General features: G+C 39.6%; 1 protein-coding gene across 5 annotated transcripts in view; it reads left to right on the forward strand.

Moving 5' to 3' along the window:
* Positions 1-25,558, forward strand: part of MCTP1 (multiple C2 and transmembrane domain containing 1) — a 1,143,431-nt gene that overhangs the window by 964,938 nt on the left and 152,935 nt on the right. For 4 of the 5 annotated variants that reach the window (XM_077462382.1, XM_077462384.1, XM_077462385.1 and 1 more), the window contains one exon: positions 2,369-2,488. In XM_077462382.1, coding sequence (XP_077318508.1) covers positions 2,369-2,488 — 120 coding nt within the window. Of the gene's footprint in view, positions 1-2,368; positions 2,489-4,894; positions 5,310-25,558 lie in introns of those variants that run through there. The other variant, XM_077462383.1, reaches the window with a different exon arrangement.

Here is a 25,558-nt window from a genome sequence, read left to right on the forward strand (position 1 = left end):
TTCCGCACAGCTCCGCTAAAAGCAATTCCTTCATTTCTTCTTATGTATGTTTACTGTTAGCTGCAGCAGAAGAATTTTTCCTAATCACTTCTGATTTCCAACAAAAGGACCTTCAGGCATGCTTTACCAACTTGACATTTGCATCATCCGGCGCTTCATCTGACATTGTTACACCAGTGAGATGAAGGTGTTGGGTATTAAATAATGATTCAGTGTTAATCAGTAATATAAATAGGTGGAACTGTTCTTGAATTCATAGAGAACTCATTGTAATTCATTGTACTTTGCTGCTACTCTGCTATCAATGATTTTACCATTGAAGTATAAGTAGCAAAGTCTCAAGGGTGAGATAGGACCAATTTTATTTGCTTCAATAAAAACAGATATTCAAATGTAAAGAAATAACCGTGAAATAACTAGTATATGACTGTGAAATAACTAGTATATTCTGTCAACTTAAGGAGTCAATAGTACATTCTATGTTGGGAAATTACATCCATTTCATTTATATATTTCGTATATAAATCATTACACAATATGCTATGGCAATAATATTTTTATTTAAAATAAAAATAATCAATTTACAAAAGGTGAACACTTTTCAGTTAAACTTGGTGGTAGGAAGTTGCAATATTGAATTTGCATAATTGAAAGGCATCTTCTTCTTTAAATTTCTCTATTATCCTGCCAGCCCAGTTAACTGTGCTATTGTTCTATCCCGTGCAGAAGAAGCGCTTTCAAGGCCACAATCTTGGCCCTGATTAGACACAGTTTTTTTTTTTAGTTTCTGTTTATGGCCTAGATCAGCTAGGTCAAAGTTGTGGTTAGTAACAAAGCAAGTGCTTCTAAATATAAGGTGTAATTGTTCGCAGGTTGGAAAAGTTCTGCAACTGATTTCTTATTGTTTTCTTCAATTCACAAGAAAGTAATTTTCTGTTATGGTTGTCCAAGTTAGATAAAAAGATCATAGTGGATGCACCCTGCTCATTCTAATGAGCTTGGGAAGACCTCCCATTTCCCATTAATGTTTTCTGTGCTATGACCTCCTAACTCTTCAAGGACAATAATCAAACAGATTCATTTTATTGTACCGGATTTGCTCATAAGTCAATCATTTATAGACAGAAGATGACTCAGTTTCCTTTACAAAAGTCACCCAGACTCCAAAAGTTAAATGACCACATCTAACAATGTCTGTTCCTATTGTTCTCCACTGGATTTGGAACTTGTGTACTAAGTATCACATTTGCATCATTCAGCCCAATAATAATAATAATAATAATAATAATACATGTAGCTATATACTGATCAGTCATAAAATTATGACCACTGTCAAAGCATGGACTTCACTACACCTCAGAATGTATGCTGTGGTATCTGATACCAAGCCATGAGTATGAGATCTTTTAAGTCCTGTAGATTGCAAATTGGGGCCTTCATTGATTGGACTTGTTTTTCCAGCACATCCCATAAATGTTTGATTGGATTGAAATCTGGAGAATTTGGAGGGCGAGTCAACAACTCTATCTCTTTGTTGTGTAAAACTGAGTGGCTAACCTTCACTCCTGACATGTATCAATGAGCCTTGGCTGCTCATGACCCTGCCAATGATTCACTGGTTTTCCTTTCCTTGGACCACTCTTAGTAGGTCCTGACCACTGCAGACTGGGAAGTCGCTCAAATCCCTATGCTTGCCCATTTTATTCTTTCAACACATCAACATTAGGGACACTTGCTGCCTTATATATTCCACCCACTTTCAGATGTCATTGTATCTAGATTCACTTTACCTGTCAGTGGTCAAAATGTCATGGCTGACCAATGCACAATTTAACACATAATACTATTTAAATTCATATTTAGACAATACTTTTATGTAAACAGATTTTGTTTTCATTATTTTTTATATATGACTTGTTTGGCGTATGTGGTGGTATGCTTATTGCAGTAGCCAAACTATGTGAGCTCCTCCAGATGTTGATCTTATGTAGAGATATGATTTTATCTGTGCCTGTTCATTTTTCTGAGAAAAAATGCAGACATTTATAAAAAAAAATCTTTATGGATAGTGCTTTATACAATTAACTCTATATGCAGTTTCAAGTATTAACAAAAAGTATGCATACTTTATGTCAATTATACACATATAAGCCCACACACGCTTGTTTCTGTATGGTACACTGAAGCGTTTTTGGAAGTCCACAACAGTTAGAACATTTCTATTCCTCCAGGTTTAGAATACCTTTTATTTACTGTGTTTATTTTTATAGATTGTTCGTTATACATGTCCTAACTAATCTATCTGTCATATGTAGTTATTACATACTTGCAAGATTAAATATGATTTTGTGTACTTTTATATCCACAGATCTTTCTCATTGTGGTCTGGAATTTTGAGATATACATGATTCCATTGGCACTCTTGCTATTACTAGCTTGGAACTATTTCCTAATCGCATCGGGGAAAGATAACAAGACCCAGGATATGGTGAGTGCTTATCACCAGGTGTACTGCTCCACTCTCATAAGATGATCCTAAGGAAAATGCAGTATGTGTGTTGCAATGTATATTAATTTTAAAATAAATTTGTAGTTCACTACTTTTTAAAAAAAAAATTCCACATTGCAAATAGAAATTTATAAACACTTAATATCTGCTATAAGCAATGCATTTTATTTCATTTGTGGATATTTTTTTTACATTTATGATCTTAGACAATATAATGTATATACCTAAAAATGCAATATATAGCAAAGCATAATCAAACTATGTTTATGATGAAGATGGTAAAAAAATAAAATTTGAAATGAAACATGAATTTGAGGCTTGGTGTCAAAAGAGGCACTATAAGAGTCAGATTACCACCTTCCTGAGGTCAAAATCAAAAGTGCAGCAAAAGTAAGGTTAGTTAGAGACATGGGGGGTTATTTACGAAAGGCAAATCTACTTTGCACTGAAAGTAAACTTGGAAGTGCAGTCGCTCTAAATCTAAGGGGTAGATCTGAAATGAGGGGAAGCTCTGCTGTTTTTATCATCCAATCATGTGCAAGCTAAAATGCTGTTTTTTATTTTCCTTGCATGTCCCACTCGGATCTACAGTGACTTTACTTCCAAATGCACTTTCAGTGTATTTTCAAGTGCACTTGCAGTGCAAAGTGGATTTTCCTTTAGTAAATAACCCCCATTGTCTTTGCTTATTTTGTAAAAAAAAAAGAAGGGATTCAATATTGAGAGTTTACGCTGTCCTAGGCACATACACAGTAAATGGTGCTACCCATTTATAAGTGCCCCCCTGCCCTTAGGTAACAGCAATATGTTTAGGGTTTGCTGCTCGAGGGATTTCGCATGCAGAACCACAAATAATCTGCATATTCAATTAGACAGCAAGCAGACTTAAAGGAGAAGTATTTTTTTTGCTGTACTTCTATGGATCACAGGAGTGCAGTTATTTCTGCATTCCTATGAACCCTTTTCAACCATATGGTCCAGATCCACTCAGATGTCTGGTCCGGCAGCTGGCTCTGCCTCTCAGTGAGCAGCAGAGAGCCTGAGCCAGCTGCGTTGGCCCCCTCCACAGTCCACACTCCAGTGAACACTGACTCTGAACACTGACTCCCCAACTTCTTTTTTTAAAACCCAACTCTTGTTTAAGCAAATAACTAAAAATTCAATTACCCAGCCTTGTAAGAATATAACCCAGCTTTTGCGTCTTCCAATTGCTACCCCAGCTAACTCTACACTCTGTACAGTATTGCCAGTCCTCTTATGTGCTGAATGATGCCCAGCATTATAAACCCACTTCCTGTGAGAAAAGAGCCATAGGAGCACCCTAGGAGTGCATTGCCATTCTGACCTTGGTTTACTGTACTGCTAAACAGAAAGGTATTCAAACATCTACATGAGCACATTCTGTGCAGCAGTAAGTAGTATTCACCATCAGAGATAGAGGTCCCTGCTCATCATGTGATGGGCCAGAATACACCTTGAAAAAGATCAATGAATATGAAGATATATATAATATTAACCATTTCCCAATGATTAGCCGCTGGATTGCTTTTACATGGAGGGGCTGTCCCATGCGATCAGGAAGCCGAAGATCCAGCTGCTATTTACCATAGATCTGGCTATGGATCGGATGGTCCTCACCCATCTCTATGATCCTGGGAGGTCGGACATGACATCATGATGTCTCTTCCGGCTCTGGCAGATATAAACACTGCCTTTTTTTCCCCTAGAAGTGAGTGCATATGTAGCTTGCACCCGCATATGTAAACAGCGTACACACCCCACATGTGAGGTATTGCCACTAACATATTAGTGAGAGCAATAATTCTAGCACTAGACCTCCTCTGTAGCTCTAAACTGGTAGCCTGTAAAAAAAATGTAAAGCGTCCCCTATGGAGATTTTTAAGTACCGTAGTTTGGCACCATTCCACGAGTGTGCGCATTTTAAAAGCATGACATATTAGGTATCAATTTACTTTGCGTAACATTGTCATTGGGGCTTTTGAGTAATTTTTCAGCAAAAAAAATGCAAATTTTTATATGTAGCCAAGAAATGCCAGAATTGGCCTGGACAGGGAGTGGTTAAAAGAGTCTTTAACCACTTGTTGCCCGCAGTATTGTCAAAAAAGGACTATAGCCCAGGCTTCCTTTTCCGGCAGGATGTACATGGATGTCCTCCCATTCTCACGCTGCCCGAACACCCCAAGGGGCACACTGTCGGTGTGCTCTGTGGTCATCGGGTCCTTGGGACTCGGCTGAGCACAGATCAGGGAAAAAGGACAATCACGACAGCCCCTTTACCACATGATCAGCTCTTAGCCAATGACAGCTGGTCACCAAAGTAAACAGAAGCATGTAATCAACTTTTTTTGTTCCTCACGCTATTAGGGTGAAGACCAGTGCTGCTATTCAGTTCCCTCCAGTGCCAACTATCAGTGCCCACCAGTGCCACCTATTGGTACCCCTCAGTGTCATCCAATCAGTGCCCAACAGTGCCACCTATCAGTGCCTATCAGTGCTGCCAATCAGTGCCTCAACTTCAGTGTTACTTATCAGTGCTGCCTATCAGTGCCACCTACCAGTGCCTTGCTGTGCCCATCAATGCCACCTATCAGTGCCTATCAGTGTCACCTCTCCGTGCCTTCTATCAGTACCACCCATCAGTGCCTCCTGATCAGTTCTCACCAGTGCCCATCAGTACCACCTATCAGTGCCGCCTCTTCAGTGCCTATCAGTGAAGGAGAAAATGTACCTGTTTGCAAAATTTTATAAGAAAATATGAAAACCTTTTTTTTTTTCAAAATGTTGGGTCTTTTTTTGTTTACTTATCAAAAAAATAAAAAACCCAGTGGTGATTAAATGTTACCAAAAGAAAGCTCTATCTGTGTGATTTTTTTTTTATAAAAATCTCATATGGGTACAGTGTTGCATGACGGCGCAATTGTCATTCGAAGTGTGAGGGCACTGAAAGCTGAAAACTGGCCTGGGCAGAAAGGGGATATAAGTGTCCAGTATGCAAGTGGTTAATATGGGTGGGAATATGGAGGCCAGTTGGGCTGTCCAATAAGAAGTTGAGCTTTACAGGTAATGATTTTTGATAGCTGAGCAGCAGAAGAACTAGTGATTTCTCTCTGAACCTCTCTTCACCCACTACTGCAACCAAACTAGGTTTAGCTTAATTTGTACAGCAAGTGATATTTGGTAGCCTGACAAGGTGCATGAAGTAGGGGTAAGCAAAGGCTTGTATATGCTTATCTAGGAGTTTAAAGCACAAGTTAGCATAAGTACCAAATTAATCTTCCTCAAAAAAAGCATTGACTGGTAGTAAATCAGTTAAACTGGGGAAGAAAACCAAATGCTACTAATTCTACTGCTGTTTGAAGGCTGGAAGCCTCATATAGAAGGATGCCAAGAATGTTTCGTTGATATAACTACAGCTGGTTATGAAAAAAAGTGCAAATATCTTTATTAACCATAATCCATTAAATATAAATTGGGAGAACCAACATGGATCCTAGTAATGCTCGTATGGGACAGTAGGAGAAAATGAAAAGATAGAAAGTTTAATCTGAAAATTTGCCCAATTTCCCTAGATATATTTAAGAAGCTAAGGTGTTTTAAAAATGCACTTATTCTTTAATAAATGTTTGTAAACCTGAATTAGAAAATGTTGAGCTGATAACCACTTAAACAGCTGTAGATTAAACTGACAAAATTGATATGTTTACTGTGCTAATCACAAAATTACCAAACAGATGTTTAATATATTATGTTCATGTACTATACGATTTTTTTTTAGATCTTCTGGCCAGCAAATTAATTATGAGTTTCCACTGGGTATTAACTGTAGTTAAATAAGAAAATATACTAAATAAATGCAAAACAAATTGTTTCCCAAACATTTAGAAATCGAAATTACTGCAGTCTGAACAAAATTCTGTGAATGTGTTCAGACTGCTGTAGAAAATACTTTGCTATATGTATATAATATTCAATAAAATGAACATATCATTTTAATGAAGCAATGTTAATATTATAAACATAAATGTTTAATTCAGTGCACAGACAGGCTTGCACACAATTTAAGTCAATCCTCGGTCTAGGCACATATTTTAATTATTTTCAGCCGCATCATGATACAGCAGAGGAGCATTGTACAGTGCCAAAAATAGAGACATCTTAATATCTTTGCTGGCTGTTCAGTTTGCTTGCCACAGGCATAAAACAGATAAGAGTCACAGATAGTCTTTGCTATGGTCTGATTGCAGAATGTAAGAGATTTTATTAGATGTGAACATATGGCTGAATGTTGTAGTAACTGGCCTTTAACTCATACCAGGCTATGCTAGAGCCCTTTCCTGCTATGGGTGATGTGTAATAGCAAAGCAGGGACTCCAGGTGTGCTATGTATAATGATATGGTAAAGAGATTGTACCCATTTCTCATTCATAAAGAGCCCAGACAAAACAAATTTCTTTGCCAACTTAGTAATTACTCACACACCACTACAACTGAAGATGTGATAATAGTTTTAATTGGTCTATTCTTTCATTTATATTAAGTCATTTTAGAAAAAAACATTTGCAAGAAGTTGATTTTTTTTTTTCCCATTGGGACGTACTTGTTTAGTTTCTTTCACTTAATGCCCGTGGCACTGAATGGTGAAATTCAGACATGTTTTTCCCCTTCAAGGAATCTCTAGGGCGGTGGATAGGTTACTATTTATCCTTTTTAAAGTGGAAGTTCAATAAAAAAAAATATTTGCATGTCTCCTTAAAAACTCTTCACCCTCCCTCTCAGCAATCTTTTTTAGTCTATATTACCTGCAGTACATGTGTGGTGCAGTGTACGCTCCCTGGCCATTCTTAGCCCCTGTACACACGGTCAGAGATTTCGACAACCAAATCCATCGAATTTTGTCCGTCGGATCTTGTCTGAAACTGTTGCATACACACGGTCAGACTAAGTTGTCAAAAAATCCGATCATTCAGAACGTGATGACGTAATTTCGTTACGATGGGACAACGTTCAGGCTAGTAGCCAATAGCTTTGATGTAGGAATTTGATCTGAGCATGCGTGGCACTTGGTCCGATCAAAATGCTCTACACATGATCGGAGTATGTCCGACCGGCCCAGTTGGTCGGGAAATATTTCCAAATGTTGGAAAATTGGGTCCGATGGAGATTCGGACGGAATCAGTCCGATGCATACCACACACAGTCGGATTGTCCGACGACACGGTCCGATAAGACACATTCCGACGGATTCTCCGACCATGTGTATGCGGCATTAGTGTAGCACACCCAGTAGGAACTGCTGATGAACTGGATCCCCCACTCCTGCACAGCCAGGCACACCATATCCTCAGAAGCACCCCAGAGCCCATGACTTTGTTTTTGTTATTTATTGAGGATTAATAACTTGAATAGGGATGGAAGGTTATGGGTTGCCCACTTGACTTCAGCGACAGGGACATTTCACTAGCCCTCCAGTCTAACTCTCACACCAGTCCTCTAGACTGACTCTTCACCAACCCACCTGGCTGACTCTCCACCAGCCCACTCGGCTGACTCTCAGGAGATCTCCCAGGGAGGGTTGAAGACCCAAACACAGCTGTCTTTAGGGAGACTGGCCACTCACTCTGTCCTCTCTTGCTCATGTGCCTCCAGGAAGGGCCTTCTCCCATGTGTTATGGCAAGATCTTTCCAGCACCCAAGGTAGGACACCCCTCCAGACTAGGGGGGAACCCCAGGGGTCACCAACAGCCACCTCAGCACTGTATCTCCATCTTCCACCCGACTGACCCGTTGGCATGGATCATGTCTACTACTGGGGATTGGCGGAGGCCTCATAAATATTCATGGCAGCTCTTCCTATTCTTGGCCCACTAGCTTTAGAACATTCTCAAATGACCCAAAAAAAGGGAGAGGCACCAGAGGAGTGGTCAGGGTGAGTCACCCAGCCTAGAACTTCACTGAACCCTGACCTAGATTCCATAGCTCAGGCTTAGCCCTGAGCTAAACTAAAATTTACCTACACTACTTCTAGCACACACTAGAGGGTGCTACAGAAGCATCTGTAAGATGTGGAGAATAAAGTCAGGTGTGGGGGAGATTTATTTCCTGCACGCATTAGCATACTTGCACATTATGACAAGAGCAGAGGGCCTACAATTCTGCTTTAATAGCAGTATTGCCCAACACCTAGGGTTTTAGTGACATCGGAAATATCCTGCCCCTAGGACAGTGTATAGCCCTAATAGTTTTTCAATATAAGCTTGTTTGTTAAATCTTCAACCATCAAATTATAATGTTTGTATCCAGCTTCAGACATGCAGCTATTCCTATAAAGTTTAAAGGCTAAGTTCACCTTTATTGTTTTCTAAAATCCAGCTCCCCTATGTACAAATATACTATAATTGTACCTCGATTGCAGAAAAATAAAAGCTTTCTTTGATTTTGAGAACAAGGCCTTACCTTTGCCCGTGCTGTATTTCTAAGCCCTTGTACACATGGTCGGACATTCCGACAACAAAATCTGTTGGATTTTGTCCGAAACTGGTGTTGCACGCACACGGTCGGACAAAGTTGACGGAAAATCTGATCGTTCAGAACGTGATGACGTTATTTTTGTTACGACGGGACTACGTTCAGGCTATTAGCCAATAGCTTTGGTCTAGGAATTTGATCTGAGCATGCATGGCACTTTGTCCGATCGGAATTCTCTACAAACGATCGGACAAAGTCCGATCGGATCATGTTGTCAAAATTTTTTATAGCCCAGCTCTAAAACCTTGTCGGTCGGATATTCCAACGGAAACAGTCCGATGGAGCCCACACATGGTCGGATTATCTGACAAACACAGTCCGATCGGACATTATATGGTATAGATTTGGGATGAAGAAACCAGTAAGACACAGGAAGAAGTTTCCCTGCTGACCTCATTAGCACACACCCTTCACCCATCACCTATGTTTTCACAGCATTCTCGGGATCTCTTCACACTCTTCACACATGTATTTGCCTGGCTTCCCCACCATCCCTTCAGACAGGCTCAGGCTGCATGCTAAACTCCCTGGGGCCACATGCAGTCCACAGGACACCCCTGAAAAAGTGCAAGGGTCTGCCTCATTGGATAGATAGTGTGTCCTCATATTATATAGTTTAGATAAATCTAAAGAAGATTTTACAGACATTGTACATTCAGACTGTATAGCGTATGGCCACATTTATACCTATACACCTAAAACTACCTAGTTGCGCTTTCATTGTCAATAATTACCAGCACACCAAACACAGAAGCAGACTGCCAGAAGTCTAGTTGAAGGCCAAGGTACTGAGAGGGCTCCCTTTGTGGCTGAGTGCAGCGCAACCCTGAAGGTGGAACAGGGAAGGGAATGCAGGGCCCAAAGAAGCAGGGTTTGCTGGTGGCTGTGGCCTGATGACTGGTTAACCATGGAGCAACTGAAGCAAGCTGGATGCACTGAGTGGCAGGCATACTAGAAAGGAGCCAGACGTAGCAGGTAGCTGGGAAATCCAGTAGCAGTATCAGAAGCCAGGCCAAGGGTTGTACACAGTTAGATCAGTCCTCAAGCAGATTCTGGATTTAGGTTGGGTCACTAGAACAAGCCAAGGTCATTCACGGTAAGACAGACAGAAGCAGAGTCGATGAGCCAAGCCAGGATCAAGCAGTGGAGCAGGTAGAAGTAAGTCAGAATATAAGCCAGGGGTCAAGCCAGGAGATCAGGATAAAAGGATAGAGGAAGCTGGGTTGTTCAATGGGAAGTCCAAGATCAGAATGCAGGAACACAGGCAACACAGAGGAACTGATGATAATCCAACAACTCAGGGATCTCAGCAGTGGGTTTATATAGGCAGTGGGGGTCAGCATCTATCACAACCTGCGCCTGCGTGTTGCCATTAGGGCGCATCAGCATTTGCGTACGCCAGTGCGCCTAGAGGTTTGTCTGGTGAAGCCATGATGACTAGTCTCGACATTGCCAGTCCTATGGCCATTTCCCTGACACAAACACACATTTTGCCACATAAAAAAACAGGTGACAAAAGAAGCAAAAGTAAAAAAGTGCAACTCGCACCACACCAAAATGTACCATGAGCTACTTTGCCACGTGTAGTGTAGTCCAATGAAATCAGCGGGCTTTCTCTATGTGTGTCACTGACACAATTTGCCAAAAAGCATGCGCTCCCATTACATTAGTTATGAATGGGACCCGAAAATTAAATTGGTGCATTTACACAAGAACAATGAGGCTCCATTCACATCTGTGTGTTTCCAAATGCATGGCAAACTGCAAAAAAAAATGAACGCTTTGCCATGCGTTTCAGAAGCACGCTGCAAATGTGCATCGTGTTTGTGTTGTCACTACATATTAAAGGCACCCCGAGTGCAGCAAAAAATGCTCTGCTCCGAAAACAGTTCTTGAGCTTCTCTGGGGCAATTGTTGCATGTTGCATGTGTGATGAGTGAAAACGCTCCAAAACACCCAAAACAAAAGCATGCAGAAATGTACGTTTTTGCTACGTGGAGGTGGGAATGGGGCCTCAGTGTCTCGGTCCACTGCCTCCTATGTACTTGTATACACTATGCAATCTTATTGTACAATCTCTGTGCAATTTCCTTTAGATTTACCAGAACTATGGACTAGACGGGCACAACTGAACAATCCATTCAGTTTGTATCAAATCAGGCAGGCCCTTGTACTACATAGCTGATGGGAGAGGAGATTGTACAATCATATTGTATAGGAAGTGGGTGGAAGGTAGTTATGTAACGAGGGAGGTATGGTCCACAGTGGTGAACACACCCTATCATACCCCCTTCTGTGATGCAACAAGGAGGTGAGGCAGATGGCCTACCGGAAGTGAATGCTGAGAGATGATCTACAGGAAGTGATGGAATCTGATAATCATTTTAAAAATTCAGATAAACTGACAAGAATTTAAACCTCCTGTGGAAGAAAGGCACATTGCGGTGGCTGGGCCAGAAATGGCATTGGAAAATGCTTCTATTTTTTAGGAAAAGTGAAATTCTGCCAGAAATGGTGAATTTATCCTTTAATTTCCTTTTCTGAATAGGAAATTGGGTAGTATGTTTTCTGGTACAAAGTCATATTGTTATTGTTTTGGATAGCGAAGGGAAGGATTAGAACTCCTTGTAGGTTTTTACTGCTATCTGGGGCTTAATTTGAGAGAGTTACCCTCACTTCCTTTTTTACCAGAGAAGATGCAAAGGAAAATCAGCAACACAGGCATAGACAGACATAAAAATCTGACAGGGGTTCTATCCTTCTCTATTCTACTAAAGAAAATAATTTTTATTTCTGTCTGTGTTGCAGTTGGAGAGTTCCTCTCACTACCTGTTTGGTTAAACATTGCCATTGGAACAGTGAGGGCAAATCTCTCTAATGTAGCCATGGATTGCAGTAAAAATCTGAAGAAAAAAATTGGCTGTGCATGCACTTAATAAAAAAAAAAAAATCACTTGTCACATGATTTGAATGCTATGTTTCATAATCACATGCTACCAATATTTACTTCAAAATAGTTTCTATCAACAAATGTAATTAAGCATTTTTGGCTCAATTCATTTGAACTTCCTGCTACAACTGTAACAAAATGCTAAATCTGAGGTACACATTATAGTAATTTACATGGAGATGAACATAAGGCTATCTGCCTATATTACAAGTTAGGCATGCTAAATGCCAGCTTTGGCTTGTATACATCGATTTATAATATGCAGGTGAAGTCATACGACGAACAGTTGTTCGGGCACATGTCTGTGACTTCCGCTGGGGAGTTCAGCTCAGTGGGGTAGGAGACGCCGGAATGATCCCTGTTTGTTTCCCTGACTAATTGTGATTATATGCCTGCTTATATCTGAATGTTTGTAAGTGCAAGTCCTAAAGGGGGAGTTTTGTTATGTTTCATTTAAATAAACTGTCTCAACGGCATTACGCTATGGTGTTTCCTCCTTTTGTTTTTAAATGATCCTTTGATTGTGAGATCCATCTTCTGGTATCAATGAGACTTGGAGAGGAAATATCCTGAGATAGAGTGTTCGTGCAATATTCCAATGTTTATGCATATTTTCCAGTGTTTTCTATTAAGAGTTTTATCTGTAGGGGGAATCTTCACCCCCCCCCCCCTCTTCTCTGCACTTGTGGAGGTGTTGGTGACAACAGCTATATTTCACCGAATTTGAAAGATTATTGGACTCTCTCATCACTCTCTGTGCAATTTACACAGCATCTCTCTGCAACTCCTTATGGACTATATTAATGTTTACATGTATACACTTTAACACAGCACACTGGGAATACCATAGTGTGTTTTAATTTGTATAGTGCTGCCTTTTTGTGTTTTGGGATTTATGATATGCGTTCAGTGCTCCTTAACCACTTTCAGACCGGACCATTTTGCTGGCTTAAGACCAGACCACTTTTTGCGATTCGGCACTGCGTTGCTTTAACTGACAATTGCGCGGTTATGCGATGTGGCTCCCAAACAAAATTGACGACTTTTTTTCCCACAAATAGAGCTCTCTTTTGGTGGTATTTAATCACCCCTGCGTTTTTTATTTTTTGCGCTATAAACAAAAATAGAGTGACAATTTTGAAAAAAAAAACGTATTATTTTTTACTTTTTGTTATAATAAATATCCCCCAAAAATATGTAAAAAAAAATAATTTTTCCCTCAGTTTAGGCCGATACGTATTCTTCTACATATTTTTGGTAAAAAAAATCGCAATAAGCGATTATTGTTTGGTTTGCGCAAAAGTTATAGTGTTTACAAAATAGGGGATAGTTTTATGGCATTTTTATTAATATTTGTTTTTTTTTTACTAGTAATGGCGGTGATCAGCGATTTTTTATTGTGACTGCGACATTATGGCAGACACATCGGACATTTTTGACCCATTTTTGGGACCATTGTCATTTACACAGCAATCACTGCTATACAAATGCAGTGATTGCTGTGTAAATGACACTGGCAGTGAAGGGGTTAACCAGTGGGTGGCAGTGTAGGGGTTAAGTGTTCCTAGGGGCGTGTTAATAACTGTGGGGGGCTGGGCTTTGTTTTAGTGAACACTGATCTCTGCTCCAATCACATGGAGCAGAGATCAGCATCACTTGTTGCTAGGCAGAACGGGGAGATGCTGTTTACAATGGCATCTCCTTGTTCAGCCGCCCCGTGAGACGATCGCGGGTATGCCCACGGCGATCGAGTCCGTGGGACCCGCAACCGGACTCACGGGGGTCCCGACCGGTGCGCTCCCTATGGCAGGGCGGCATTTAAAACTGGACGTACCTGTACGCCAATATGCCTGCCCGTGCCATTCTGCCGACGTACATCAGCGTGCGCCGGTTGGGAAGTAGTTAATGTCCAACCAAAACAAGGAGATTGATATACAAGAGGAGAAGGCAATTTTCACTTTGCAAATTTGAAGCTGTATTGACATCAGTCATCCAATCATATGCTAGGAAACATCTTAATTATTATTTTTTTTTCAAAGTCATACATATGGCATATGGTCTTTTAATCATTCCAAAATCGTTTGATGTTGTATTGCTTTGATCGATTTAATTGTGTCTTCAGATAAGGTTGTTGTATGCTTTTATGCCATATGCAGTCCAACATATATTATTTCTACCTGGAATAGTAAGATAACTTACCAATATATATTTTTTTCAGGGGGGGGGGGATGGGGGGGGGGGGGGGGGGGGGTTGGTGGAATATACAGTCCAAAATGTACTGGAAAACTAGGATGGGATACAATGGAATACTAAAGCGAGAATTGCATACAGTGTTGTATCATACACAGCCCAACATGGACTAGAGTTTGGATAAGAAACAGCCAATTCCAGTAGGGCTTTTGCGGTCACAGGAACATACAGTTCAGCATGTTATGCCATATACAGTCTAATATTTACTGCACCAATTTGGATATAGGACAATCTACCAGTTCGTTTTTTGGGTTGCAGAAATGTAAAGTCCAACATACTGTTTAGCATATAGAGCACATAACCTACCATACAGAGTTCAACAGGACATGGACTGGAGTCCGGATGGAAAACAGCCTTCCAATAGGGATTTTTATGTCACAGAAATGTACAGTTTAGCATGTTATGTCACATACAGTCCAATATGTACTGGGCCAATCTGGCTAGAACACAACCTACCAGTATGTTTTTTGGGTTGCAGGAACTCACAGTCCTGTGTTATGCTATATACAGTGCAATATGTAAAGGGCCAATTTGTATGGAAGACAACCTACCAGTATATTTATAGGTTGTGTGCACATAAATGCAACAACTTACTGTATATCAGATTACATTCTAAAATGTGATGTGCAAATATGAATGGAAGACCACATTCCCAGTATATTTATTGAGTTGCATGAAGAAACTGGAGCATCCATGCTAATATTTATGTACTTATCAGACATAATACCAATTACAAATAGAACCTTACACTATTGATGTTATAGGAGAGAGGTATAACTATTTGTGGGTGCTCAGAGTTAATACAAGAACTTTTCTGAGCAAACCCCTCAAATTCTGCATATTAGGGACAGCTGGTATTTATTTTTTTATGATAGCCAAGTCTTATGTGACAAATCTTGTAATATAATTTTTATTAACATTTCTCTTTCCTTAGCCATGCCTTACAGCTGTCATTCTGGGTCATAACCTGATAAACATTTGTGTTGCCTTCTATTAGAATGCCCAAATTACTGGCAATGTTTGTGACAAGCCCCAGCATTTTGTTGAGTGAACCTAATGTTATCTGGCAACCAGATTACTCTGTAGACTTTATAGAGGTATCTCTCTATTTGCAGCAAAGAAAGAGACAGAACCACTGTGCAGCAACTCTAATGTGGAGCTTCATGCACTGAATAATTTTCATAAATCAGAAGTGAAACATGAAAATGTCAACTTAATCAAGCATTTAAATTTTATTAATCAGGCCTAATTTTTATGAGTGCAAATAATCGCTGAAGCTGGACAAATTTGTTCTAGACTGCATAAGAAACATAATTTTAATATTTAATGGGCTGATGAATTTAAATGGAGAATTATCTTTATGAAACATGGTCCTTATAATTCGCCATTAAATGAGAAATGAAAAAATCAACATAAATCTTACATAAAGGTTGCTTAACTAAGTGTTGGCACTATAAATATTACAAGTGTATTAGACACTAATTTAGCCATCAGACTTCACACTACATAAAGGAGAAAGGGATGAATTTGTATTTCAATTTTAATCTTTCAGCATGTAGAACTATTTGAAACCTGCTCTATCCAAAGCAAAAGCAAACCAAGTGTCCTATAATCCAGAAAAGACAGTTCTATGCCTTACTAACGTAGAACTATATGGTGTCAAGAGATTGATAACTGAAGAATCCATCGCATATACTGCATGTCTATTAGCCGTTAGCTGTAAGATATTTTTGTTTTGGATAGTTATAAGCAGTTCAACGTATAGTCATACGTACTGTAACATATATTTCTGGAGATATATTGCTTTCTATTACCTATGTACTAACTAGCAGACAGCTCATGCCAACAGTCATCATACATATCCTATGACCAACAGAAGAGGGAAGGTTTAATATCACCAAAAGTAGATGAGCTTTGGTTAAATATTAATGGAGTTTGGTCAGTCAGTCACTCCATAATATTTTTAATCTTGTGTCTTTAGTGGATTTGGATGTGTCTTGGCACTAGTTCTGAGATTGTTGTAAAGTGCAGTATGCTTTTATGTCACATATGTCACATAGAGTTCAGCGTTCAGTGTATTATTTTTTAAAATAATACATCCACTGCGGGAACCTTGGAGAAAGGAGGTACGCTAAGCCGTACACAAGACCGTTTTTTCCGTCAGAATAAACTCTGACGGGTTTTCCGATGGAGTTTCGCTGAAACAGTCTTGCCTACACATGATCAGACCAAAGTCCGATTGTCTAGAATGCTGTGACGTACAATACATACGACTGGACTAGAAAAAGGAAGTTCAAGAAAAGGGAAGTTCAATAGCCAGTAGCCAATAGCTGCCCAATGCGTAGTTTTTGGTCCGTCGGAATAGCATACAGACAAACGATTTTCCCGATAGGAATTGATTCCGTCGGAAAGATTTAAAACATGTTCTATTTCTAGGTCTGTCAGAATTTAAAAAAAAAAAGTCAGATGAGGCCCACACATGATCAGAATATCCAATGAAAAGATTCCGTCTGACTTTCTCTGCCGGAAAGTCTGACCATGTGTACACGGCATTAGTCGGTTGTATTTGTTATCTCCTGTACATCCACTTTTGAAGCAAATTTGTTTGACGACCAAAACACAACAGGGAATTACCGCTCATCTAAATTCTCCATTCTGAAGGTGTTTATTAGATAATCATCATCTAAACCTGATGATTATTCAGGCGTGTCTGTGACAGCTTTCAGCAAATAATCCTGGCTAATGTATCACAAGGGAAAATCTAGTGACCAGGTTGGATTCTCTTATCCGATTTAATCCAAGATAAGACTGGAGCCAGGGTTTCTGCAGTGTGCCTAGCTTTGTATTGGTTGGTTTAGGCTTCATGTACACTAGCAGCTCCTAAAATTGCGTTTAGGAGCATTTGCCATTTTTTGTTGTTGCCAAAGCTTCTAAACTCAACTCCATAAAAGCCGGTAGGGTTTATTTACTAAAATTGGAGAGTGCAAAACCTGGTGCAGCTCTGCTTAGAAACCAATTGGCTTCCAGGTTGATTGGCTACCATGCAGAGCTGCACCAGATTTTGCACTTTCCATTTTTAGTAAATCAACCCTTATGTGTCGATATACACATAGGCCTTCAGCAGAAGGAGCAGAAGAATTTCAGTTCAGGATAGGAAAGTTTTGACCGCCGACCATGGTAAAACATAAAATGCGCCAAAACCGCATCATGATTTTGCCACATTTTGTGTTTCCCCTCGTCTGCGGTAAATGACGGCCATGTATAGAAATGAGCTAACCTTCTTCAAATCTACACTATAACAATTCACTTGATCCAATTGCAAGAGTGAATATTTGCCACAATTTAGAACATTTCCCACTGTGAGCTTGCATGAGTTTTTCTGCCTGCCAAAAGATCAGAGAATAAATGTACCTATAGTGTTTCCAAACACAGTTTACCCTTGTTTTGCTTGAACAGGTGCAGGTTGTACATGCATATACCAATAGAGACAAACGAAAATATGGAACTTTCCTGTGAGCAGAAGCATGCCCACCACTGTCTTAGAAAAGAGCCCTGGGGAGTTATTTATACCAGTTGGTGTACAGAGGAACAATATAGTGGTGAGCACACAGGTATATGAGCCTGCCATCCTGTATCCCTTAATAGCCTCTTTCCCTCTCCCTGCTGGCCTTGGGTTCTCTGTTCCTCCACTGATTTTGTATCAAACAATATCACTCACACCTGATTGTTTTACAGTTTTGTAACCATATCACCTCAGAGTTGATTTATAGTTATATGCTGGTAGCCAGCTACCTAGATTATTGTTCACAGTCATGTGAAAGAAACACCTTGTATATAGCCAAAGCCCCCAAGCTATATACTAGGTGTTTCTTTCACATGACTGTCACCTTCAAGTGGGGATTTACTCATTCATGAGCAATGCTTTTATGTGGAAAATTTTAACATTGTGATGATAATAAATTAAATTTTTTAACCATACTTTGATGCTGTTTGTTCCTTGCCGAGAGGTTTCTTGCACCTTAAAAGTCCAGTTTTTTACTCCTTCCTCTTATGGTATAGGTGAATGCTTGTAGTTAATTAGTTAATACCTTGGTAGTAGCAATAACAGCACCATTTATATCTTGGACTGAGAAAAGACTCTGTAGCTTACAATAAATGTACAAATTTAAGTAAAAATTAAAGCGTATCTAACCACAAAAATGTAATATATTGCTGCTTATCAATCTTTAGATGTGGTCGCTGCATTAGTTTTATCTTTTAAGGCTTTTTCCCTTTATTTTATCCCAGTGATTTGGCCAGTCTATTATTTTTCAACTTCCTTTAGTAGACCAAGCTGGTTCTGTAACTGCCAAAATCTTCATCTGGATTTAGGCTTTAATTTGTTAGTTACTTATGTAAAGTCCATTCAAATCTACTAGTCCACCCAACACTACCCTCTCCATGGGTTAACAATACTGCTGTCCAAGGTTGGCTAGGATTCTTTACTATAGATGCACAAGAAGAGTAAGTGTAGTTACCTTAAAACAGAAAGTGTAATACTGACTGGCTTCCCTGATAAAGGGGAAAACATAATGCAACCACTACATCTAAGGACTGGTAAAATGCAATATAATGCATATTTATTTTTAGGTTTACATGCATTTTAAGATCTTTGTTAAATATGTTTGTATAATTGGGTGTATATTAGTGTATTTGGGTTGTTGTAAGCAGTAGTAGGCATATTAAGGCGCTGAATCTAAAGTGGTTGAAAACCCTTACATATAACCAGTGAAGTGACTAGTCTCTTGTGATATACAGAGTGAAGTGACTAATCTCTTGTGATATACAGAGTGAAGTGACTAGTCTCTTGTGATATACAGAGATTAAACACAAAGAAATTTGAGCCCTGATTGGAGGAAAGGGACACACCTCCCTGCTCACACAGTACACAGAGAACAAGCACAGCTGTGGTTGTCAATCACAGGCTGTGTGCTGGAGCTCTCCTTCCCCACCAAAATTTTTCTCCTGGTGTTGGTAAAAGCTGTCAGAAGTGATAAGATAACAGAAAAACGAGGCAGCAGTTATAATCTATATTTGTTAATATACATACAGTACATTGTAAGCTTGTAAATTGTTAATAGGTTTTCACTTTTGTCCGGTACCCCATTTAGGGGAGGTTGTCATAGCTCCTGTCCCTATCTCCCTCCTAGATTGTAAGCTCTAACGAGCAAGGCTCTCTGATTCCCCCCTATGTTGAATTGTATTGTAATTGTACTGTCTGCCCTAATGTTGTAAAGTGCTGCGTAAACTGTCAGCGCTATATAAATCCTCAATAATAATAATAATGAAGCATGAACAAAAAAATGGAGATGCTGTGCATGTCACCAGCAAGGGAAGGCATGGTCAGCAATAAAAAAAACAGTCCTATTTAAAATATGTTTTTGCTCTGTTTGGGTCCCAGTTAGAGAAATCTCCGATCACTTCCTGTCCTTGCAGAAAGTGAAGGGGAATCTACCCAACAGAGACAGCAATAAAAACCTGACATAGGCCCTAACCTTGTATCACTGAAAACAAAATAAAACCATTTGGCTTTACTTAGGCATTAATCTAATCACATCAAACTCTGAGAAATGTTTTCTCACTGGAAAGGCAATTACAGATGTTTAGAAAAAATAAATAAATAAATAAATAATAATAATAATAATAATAATAATAATAAATAAATATACAGTGGTGTGAAAAAGTGTTTGCCCCCTTCCTCATTTCCTGTTCCTTTGCATGTTTGTCACACTTAAGTGTTTCGGAACATCAAACCAATTTAAACAATAGTCAAGGACAACACAAGTAAACACAAAATGCAATTTGTAAATGAAGGTGTTTATTATTAAAGGTGAAAAAAAATCCAAACCATCATGGCCCTGTGTGAAAAAGTGATTGCCCCCTAAACCTAATAACTGGTTGGGCCACCCTTAGCAGCAACAACTGCAACCAAGCGTTTGCGATAACGTGCAATGAGGCTTTTACAGCGTCCTGGAGGAATTTTGGCCCACTCATCTTTGCAGAATTGTCCTAATTCAGTTACATTAGAGGGTTTTCGAGCATGAACTGCCTTTTTAAGGTCATACCACAACATCTCAATAGGATTCAGGTCAGGACTTTGGCTAGGCCACTCCAAAGTCTTCATTTTGTTTTTCTTCAGCCATTCGGTGGTGGACTTGCTGGTGTGTTTAGGATCATTGTCCTGCTGCAGAACCCAAGTTCATTTCAGCTTGAGTACACGAACAGATGGTCGGACATTCTCCTTCAGGATCTCTTGGTAGACAGCAGAATTCATAGTTCCTTTTATCACGGCAAGTCTTCCAGGTCCTGAAGCAGCAAAACAGCCCCAGACCATCACACTACCACCACCATATTTTACTGTTGGTATAATGTTCTTTTTATGAAATGCAGTGTTCCTTCTACACCAGATATACTTGGACACACACCTTCCAAAGAGTTCCACTTTTGTCTCATCGGTCCACAGAATGTTGTCCCAAAAGTCTTGGGGATGATCAAGATGTGTTGTGGAGAAATTGAGACGAGCTTTGATGTTCTTTTTGCTCAGCAGTGGTTTTCTCCTTGGAACTCTGCCATGCAGGCCATTTTAGCCCAGTCTTTTCCTGATGGTGGAGGCATGAACGCTGACCTTAACTGAGGCAAGTGAGGCCTGCAGTTCCTTGGACGTTGTTGTGGGGTCTTTTGTGACCTCTTGGATGAGTCGTCGCTGCGCTCTTGGGGTAATTTTGGGCGGCCGGCCACTCCTGGGAAGGTTCACCACTGTTCCATGTCTTCGCCATTTGTGGATAATGGCTCTCACTGTGGTTCGCTGGATTCCCAAAGCTTTGGAAATGGCTTTATAACCCTTTCCAGACTGATAGATCTCAATTACTTTCTTTCTCAATTGTTCCTGAATTTCTTTGGGTCTCGGCATGATGTGTAGCTTTTCAGGATCTTCTGGTGGACCTTACTGTGTCAAGCAGCTCCTATTTAAGTGATGCCTTGATTGTGAACAGGTGTGGCAATAATCAGGCCTGGGTGTGGCTAGAGAAATTGAACTCAGGTGTGGACAACCCCAGTTATAGTATGTTTTAACAAGGGGGGCAATCACTTTTTCACACAGGGCCATGATGGTTTGGATTTTTTTTCACCTTTAATAATAAACACCTTCATTTACAAATTGCATTTTGTGTTTACTTGTATTGTCCTTGACTATTGTTTAAATTGGTTTGATGTTCCGAAACACTTAAGTGTGACAAACATGCAAAGGAACAGGAAATGAGGGCAAACACTTTTTCACACCACTGTATATATATATATATATATATATATATATATATATATATATATTTCCAGTAGTAGTTGTTCAACTACAATAGCAACAAAAATAATTTGAGAAAATGTGAATTGAAGCCAATTACCCTTCAAGATAATCATTGAATGCGAAGTTCTTTGGGGACGTTTTTGAACTTTTGCTGTCTATTTACAGAACATTAAGGAGAACAAGCATTGGCAGCTAATAGCGGACACTGGCAATTCAATCCTTTCCCGGGACTGTGTTAAAGATGCCGATGTCAACATTATAATACTGAGTAAAAGCAAACCCATATGCCCTTTGATAGTGATCTGACCAGATGTGTTCTTCCAGTGCTCTGAAGTGAAAGTTGGGGAACCAAGTCCAGAGGCCACGAAAAACATCATGAGGAGCTCACTAAATGTCACCAGAAACTAAAAATAGCAGGATTCTTTTTAAGTTAATTGGTATGAATTGGATCCTAAATCATCTAAATCATGTTTCTTATAACTGAAACAAAATTAGTTACATTCTTAAAACAGTTTACCTAGCAAGGTCAATGACCATTTAACAAAGGGGATGCTAAGTAAAGCAAAGCCATGTCCATTTTAAATGCATAAAAATGGCCAGGCCAGGAAGAAGTTTCTTTTGGAAAAAGTGGTGAAGACATAGAAGAACCCCTGTCTGGTTTTAAGTCTGTGCTATAGCATTGGGGAGATGTCTCCATTTAGGGCACAAAATTAAGCAAAGCACATAAAATTGAGAAAAATGTAAATCTGTATCAGAATATTATCACAGCCTGTGACTTTCTGTACAGGTGACAGCTCTTACCCTCATATCTCATTTCTGCTTTAACAGAATTCTTCCTTACATATGCCTGGATGATTGACATAAATACAGCTTAAAGGGGTTGTAAAGTCAGAAGGTTTTTTATCTGAATGCATTCTATGCATTCAGATAAAAAATCTTCTGTGTGCAGCAGCCCCCCTCGGCCCCCCTAATACTTTCCTGAGCCCATCTCTCACCAGCGATGACCACGAGTGTCTTGGCCATCTGACACTCTCCCTCCTGATTGGCAGAGACACAGCAGTGTCGCCATTGGCTCCTGCTGCTGTCAATCAAAGTCAGCTAGCCAATCAGGAGAGAGAGGGGGTGGGGCCAGGCTGGGGCTCCATGTCTGAAGGGACACAGGGAGCTGTGACTCAGCTTGGGTGCCCCCATAGCAAGCTGCTTGCTGTGGGGGCACTCAACAGGAGGGAGTGGCCAGTAGAGCCAAAGAGGGACCCTAGAACAGGAGGATCTGGGCTGCTCTGTTGTAAAACCACTGCAACAGAGCAGGTAAGTATGACATGTTTGTTATTTTTATAGAAAAAAAACGAGACTTTACAATCACTTTAAGTCACTAAGTGAAACTTTTATTAAATTTGATCCGAAATACGCTCCAGCGAAAACATCACATCTTCACTGATCGTTTTACAGTGTCTATGGATAACAGTCTGCCTTAATGTTAAACCATGTATTTGGCTTACTTTCTCTGTACCCGCGATATGGACTGTTTGATCTATACCAAATGCTTATACCAAAAATAATAAATACATTGAAATCAAAGTTTTTATTAATTCAACCCTATGCTTTTTAATTTTCAGCCACTGGAGTTGATTTATTTAGCAAGTAGAGGCAGTTCACCTACAAAGGGCATAACAAAGGAAACCTGTGTTCACCTTGATTATCCAATTATGTGTGACGGAAATAAAATATATATATTTGTGCTAGCACATGATTGGTTACCTGAAGTGAACCCCACTTTATCTCATTTAATAAGCTCTGTGAACACTCACTTTGCAAACAGAACATTGACATTGCTATGTGAACATCTGCTATTTCCTTTACAAAATTAAGCCCCTTGTCTCTTAAAGTATACAGTAAGTAGAACAGAAGTGGGAGATACGAAGCCAACCTGTAATAAATTAGTATTTCTTTGATCAGAAGAGATGTGTACATGTACTATACATATTAGAACTGATAAGATACCATATTTTCAGTATAAAGTGTAGTTAAAGTAAATAGTAAAAATAATTAATATCAAATTAAATATAATAATTATCACAGATGTTGCTAGAATAATGTTGACTTGGGATTAGCCTAAACGAAAAACCTCTGTTCTTTATAATAAAGTGCAGTATTGGGCCTATATTGTTTATTTAACCCTATAGGCTATTCTGCTTTACAATACAATATATTTTAAATTTCCCATATTTTTATACTATAAAATGTGTAACACAGCTAAAACATATGAATAGAAATTATTTAATCTGAGTATTCTTGCACAGCAATGTTATACCCAAAAATGCATTACTAGTCACCAAAAAGACTAATAATTGTCAAATTTTCTATTCACCGCAATGTTTCTTGGTTCCCCATGTCTGACATAAAGCATTAAATCTGAGATAATACCAGAACACTTATTAGACTATAAGACATTAGCAAACAGCAGTGCTAACATTAAACTGGAGAAAAAAAGAGCCCCTTAACAAGCCAACTGTAAAACAGTGATCCGCCACCTGGGACCTAATTTCATTTCTGCCATTAAGTGCTCGTCATCAGCCATCCAGAAAGCTTAATAAGGATGTCCATTATCAAAAGATCTGCCACTATTCTCTTTGGACGTGTGTCCCAGTGGAAATACTACTCTGGAGTCTAGTCAAGCCTCTTCAATTCTTCAGCAACTGAATGAGCTAGCAATGACCCCACTTCCTATGGTGTTACAATTAAACAATAACAAAGCCACATCCATAGTATGAGCTGATTAGACAGAGGAGCTGAATATTTGAAAAGGGACTATACCTAAAATGACATTCAATACTTTTGTCTAGTATGCCTGATTATCTTGATCCCCTTTAACTTTAACACAATTCCCATCCCCATAAATTCAAGTTACTATTTTTAGTGTTTATTCCCTGTACTATGATGGTTGTTAAATGGAATTAATGAAACGCATATTCTATGGATGATACCAATGGCAAGGTCTTAGTTGAATGTAAATCCAAATTGTTACATGTATAGCACTGTGATTCCCCTTTGTCAAGCAAGGGATTGTAATAAAGATTTTCTTAGATGTTATTGTTAGCTATTTGCCTTCTATTACCCAGTCACCCCAACATGCTAAAAATAGTGGGTTATATAATGGAATAATAATAATTCCATCCAATAATAATTTTTCTTTTTTTGTTTTACCCCTTTGCAGCTTACCCAATCCTTCCTTATTAGCATGGCTTTTTTTTCAGTGGTAACATGGGGGAACGCAGTTCCGGCACCTTCAGCACTGAATGCATTTTATAGCAAGAAGTGCTGGGGTGTGCTGTATGGTCTAGGGATGCTGCCTGCTGGGGGAATCTATTGTTGCTGGTAGAGATCTATTTTTGTGTGGGGTCTATTGTTGCTTGAGGGGGTCTTATGTTGCTGGGAGGGATCTACCATTGAAGGAGTGGTCTATTACTGCTGGCTGCTGGGGGGTCTATTGATGCTGGCTGCTGGGAGATCTGTTGTTGCTGCTGGAGGTATATTGTTGATGGGTGGGTAATTTGTTGCTGGAGGTCCATTGTTGCTTGGGGCCTATTGTTGTGTGGGGGATCTGTTGTTCCTAGGGGGTCTATTGTTGCTGGGGTGGGGGGTCTGTTGTTGCTGGGGTGGGGTCTATCAAAGTCCATACAAATTACTTAGTAGCATAAAATCATACTTGGCACTGTATTCTCTAAAAGAGGCAGTGCGGGGAGGTGGGTAGGGGAGTGGAACCAAGGGATGGTGCTCGGAGGTGGGTAGTGGCAGAAATGAAGGATGACTCAGAATGACTCAGTAGGGAGGGGTTCCTGCACTTATTCTCTGGAAAAAAAACTTGTCCTAATAGTATGTCAGATTTTTCATGTGTGATTAGCAAAACACAAAAAATAGAAAAAAGAATAGTGCCTCCAAAGAAACCCACAGATATGAGGCAGGG

Source organism: Lithobates pipiens, unplaced genomic scaffold, assembly GCF_037356315.1.
Source record: "Lithobates pipiens isolate NorthernLeopardFrog02 unplaced genomic scaffold, aLitPip1_a1.2 Scaffold_3, whole genome shotgun sequence".
Classification (NCBI taxonomy): Eukaryota; Metazoa; Chordata; class Amphibia; order Anura; family Ranidae; genus Lithobates; species Lithobates pipiens.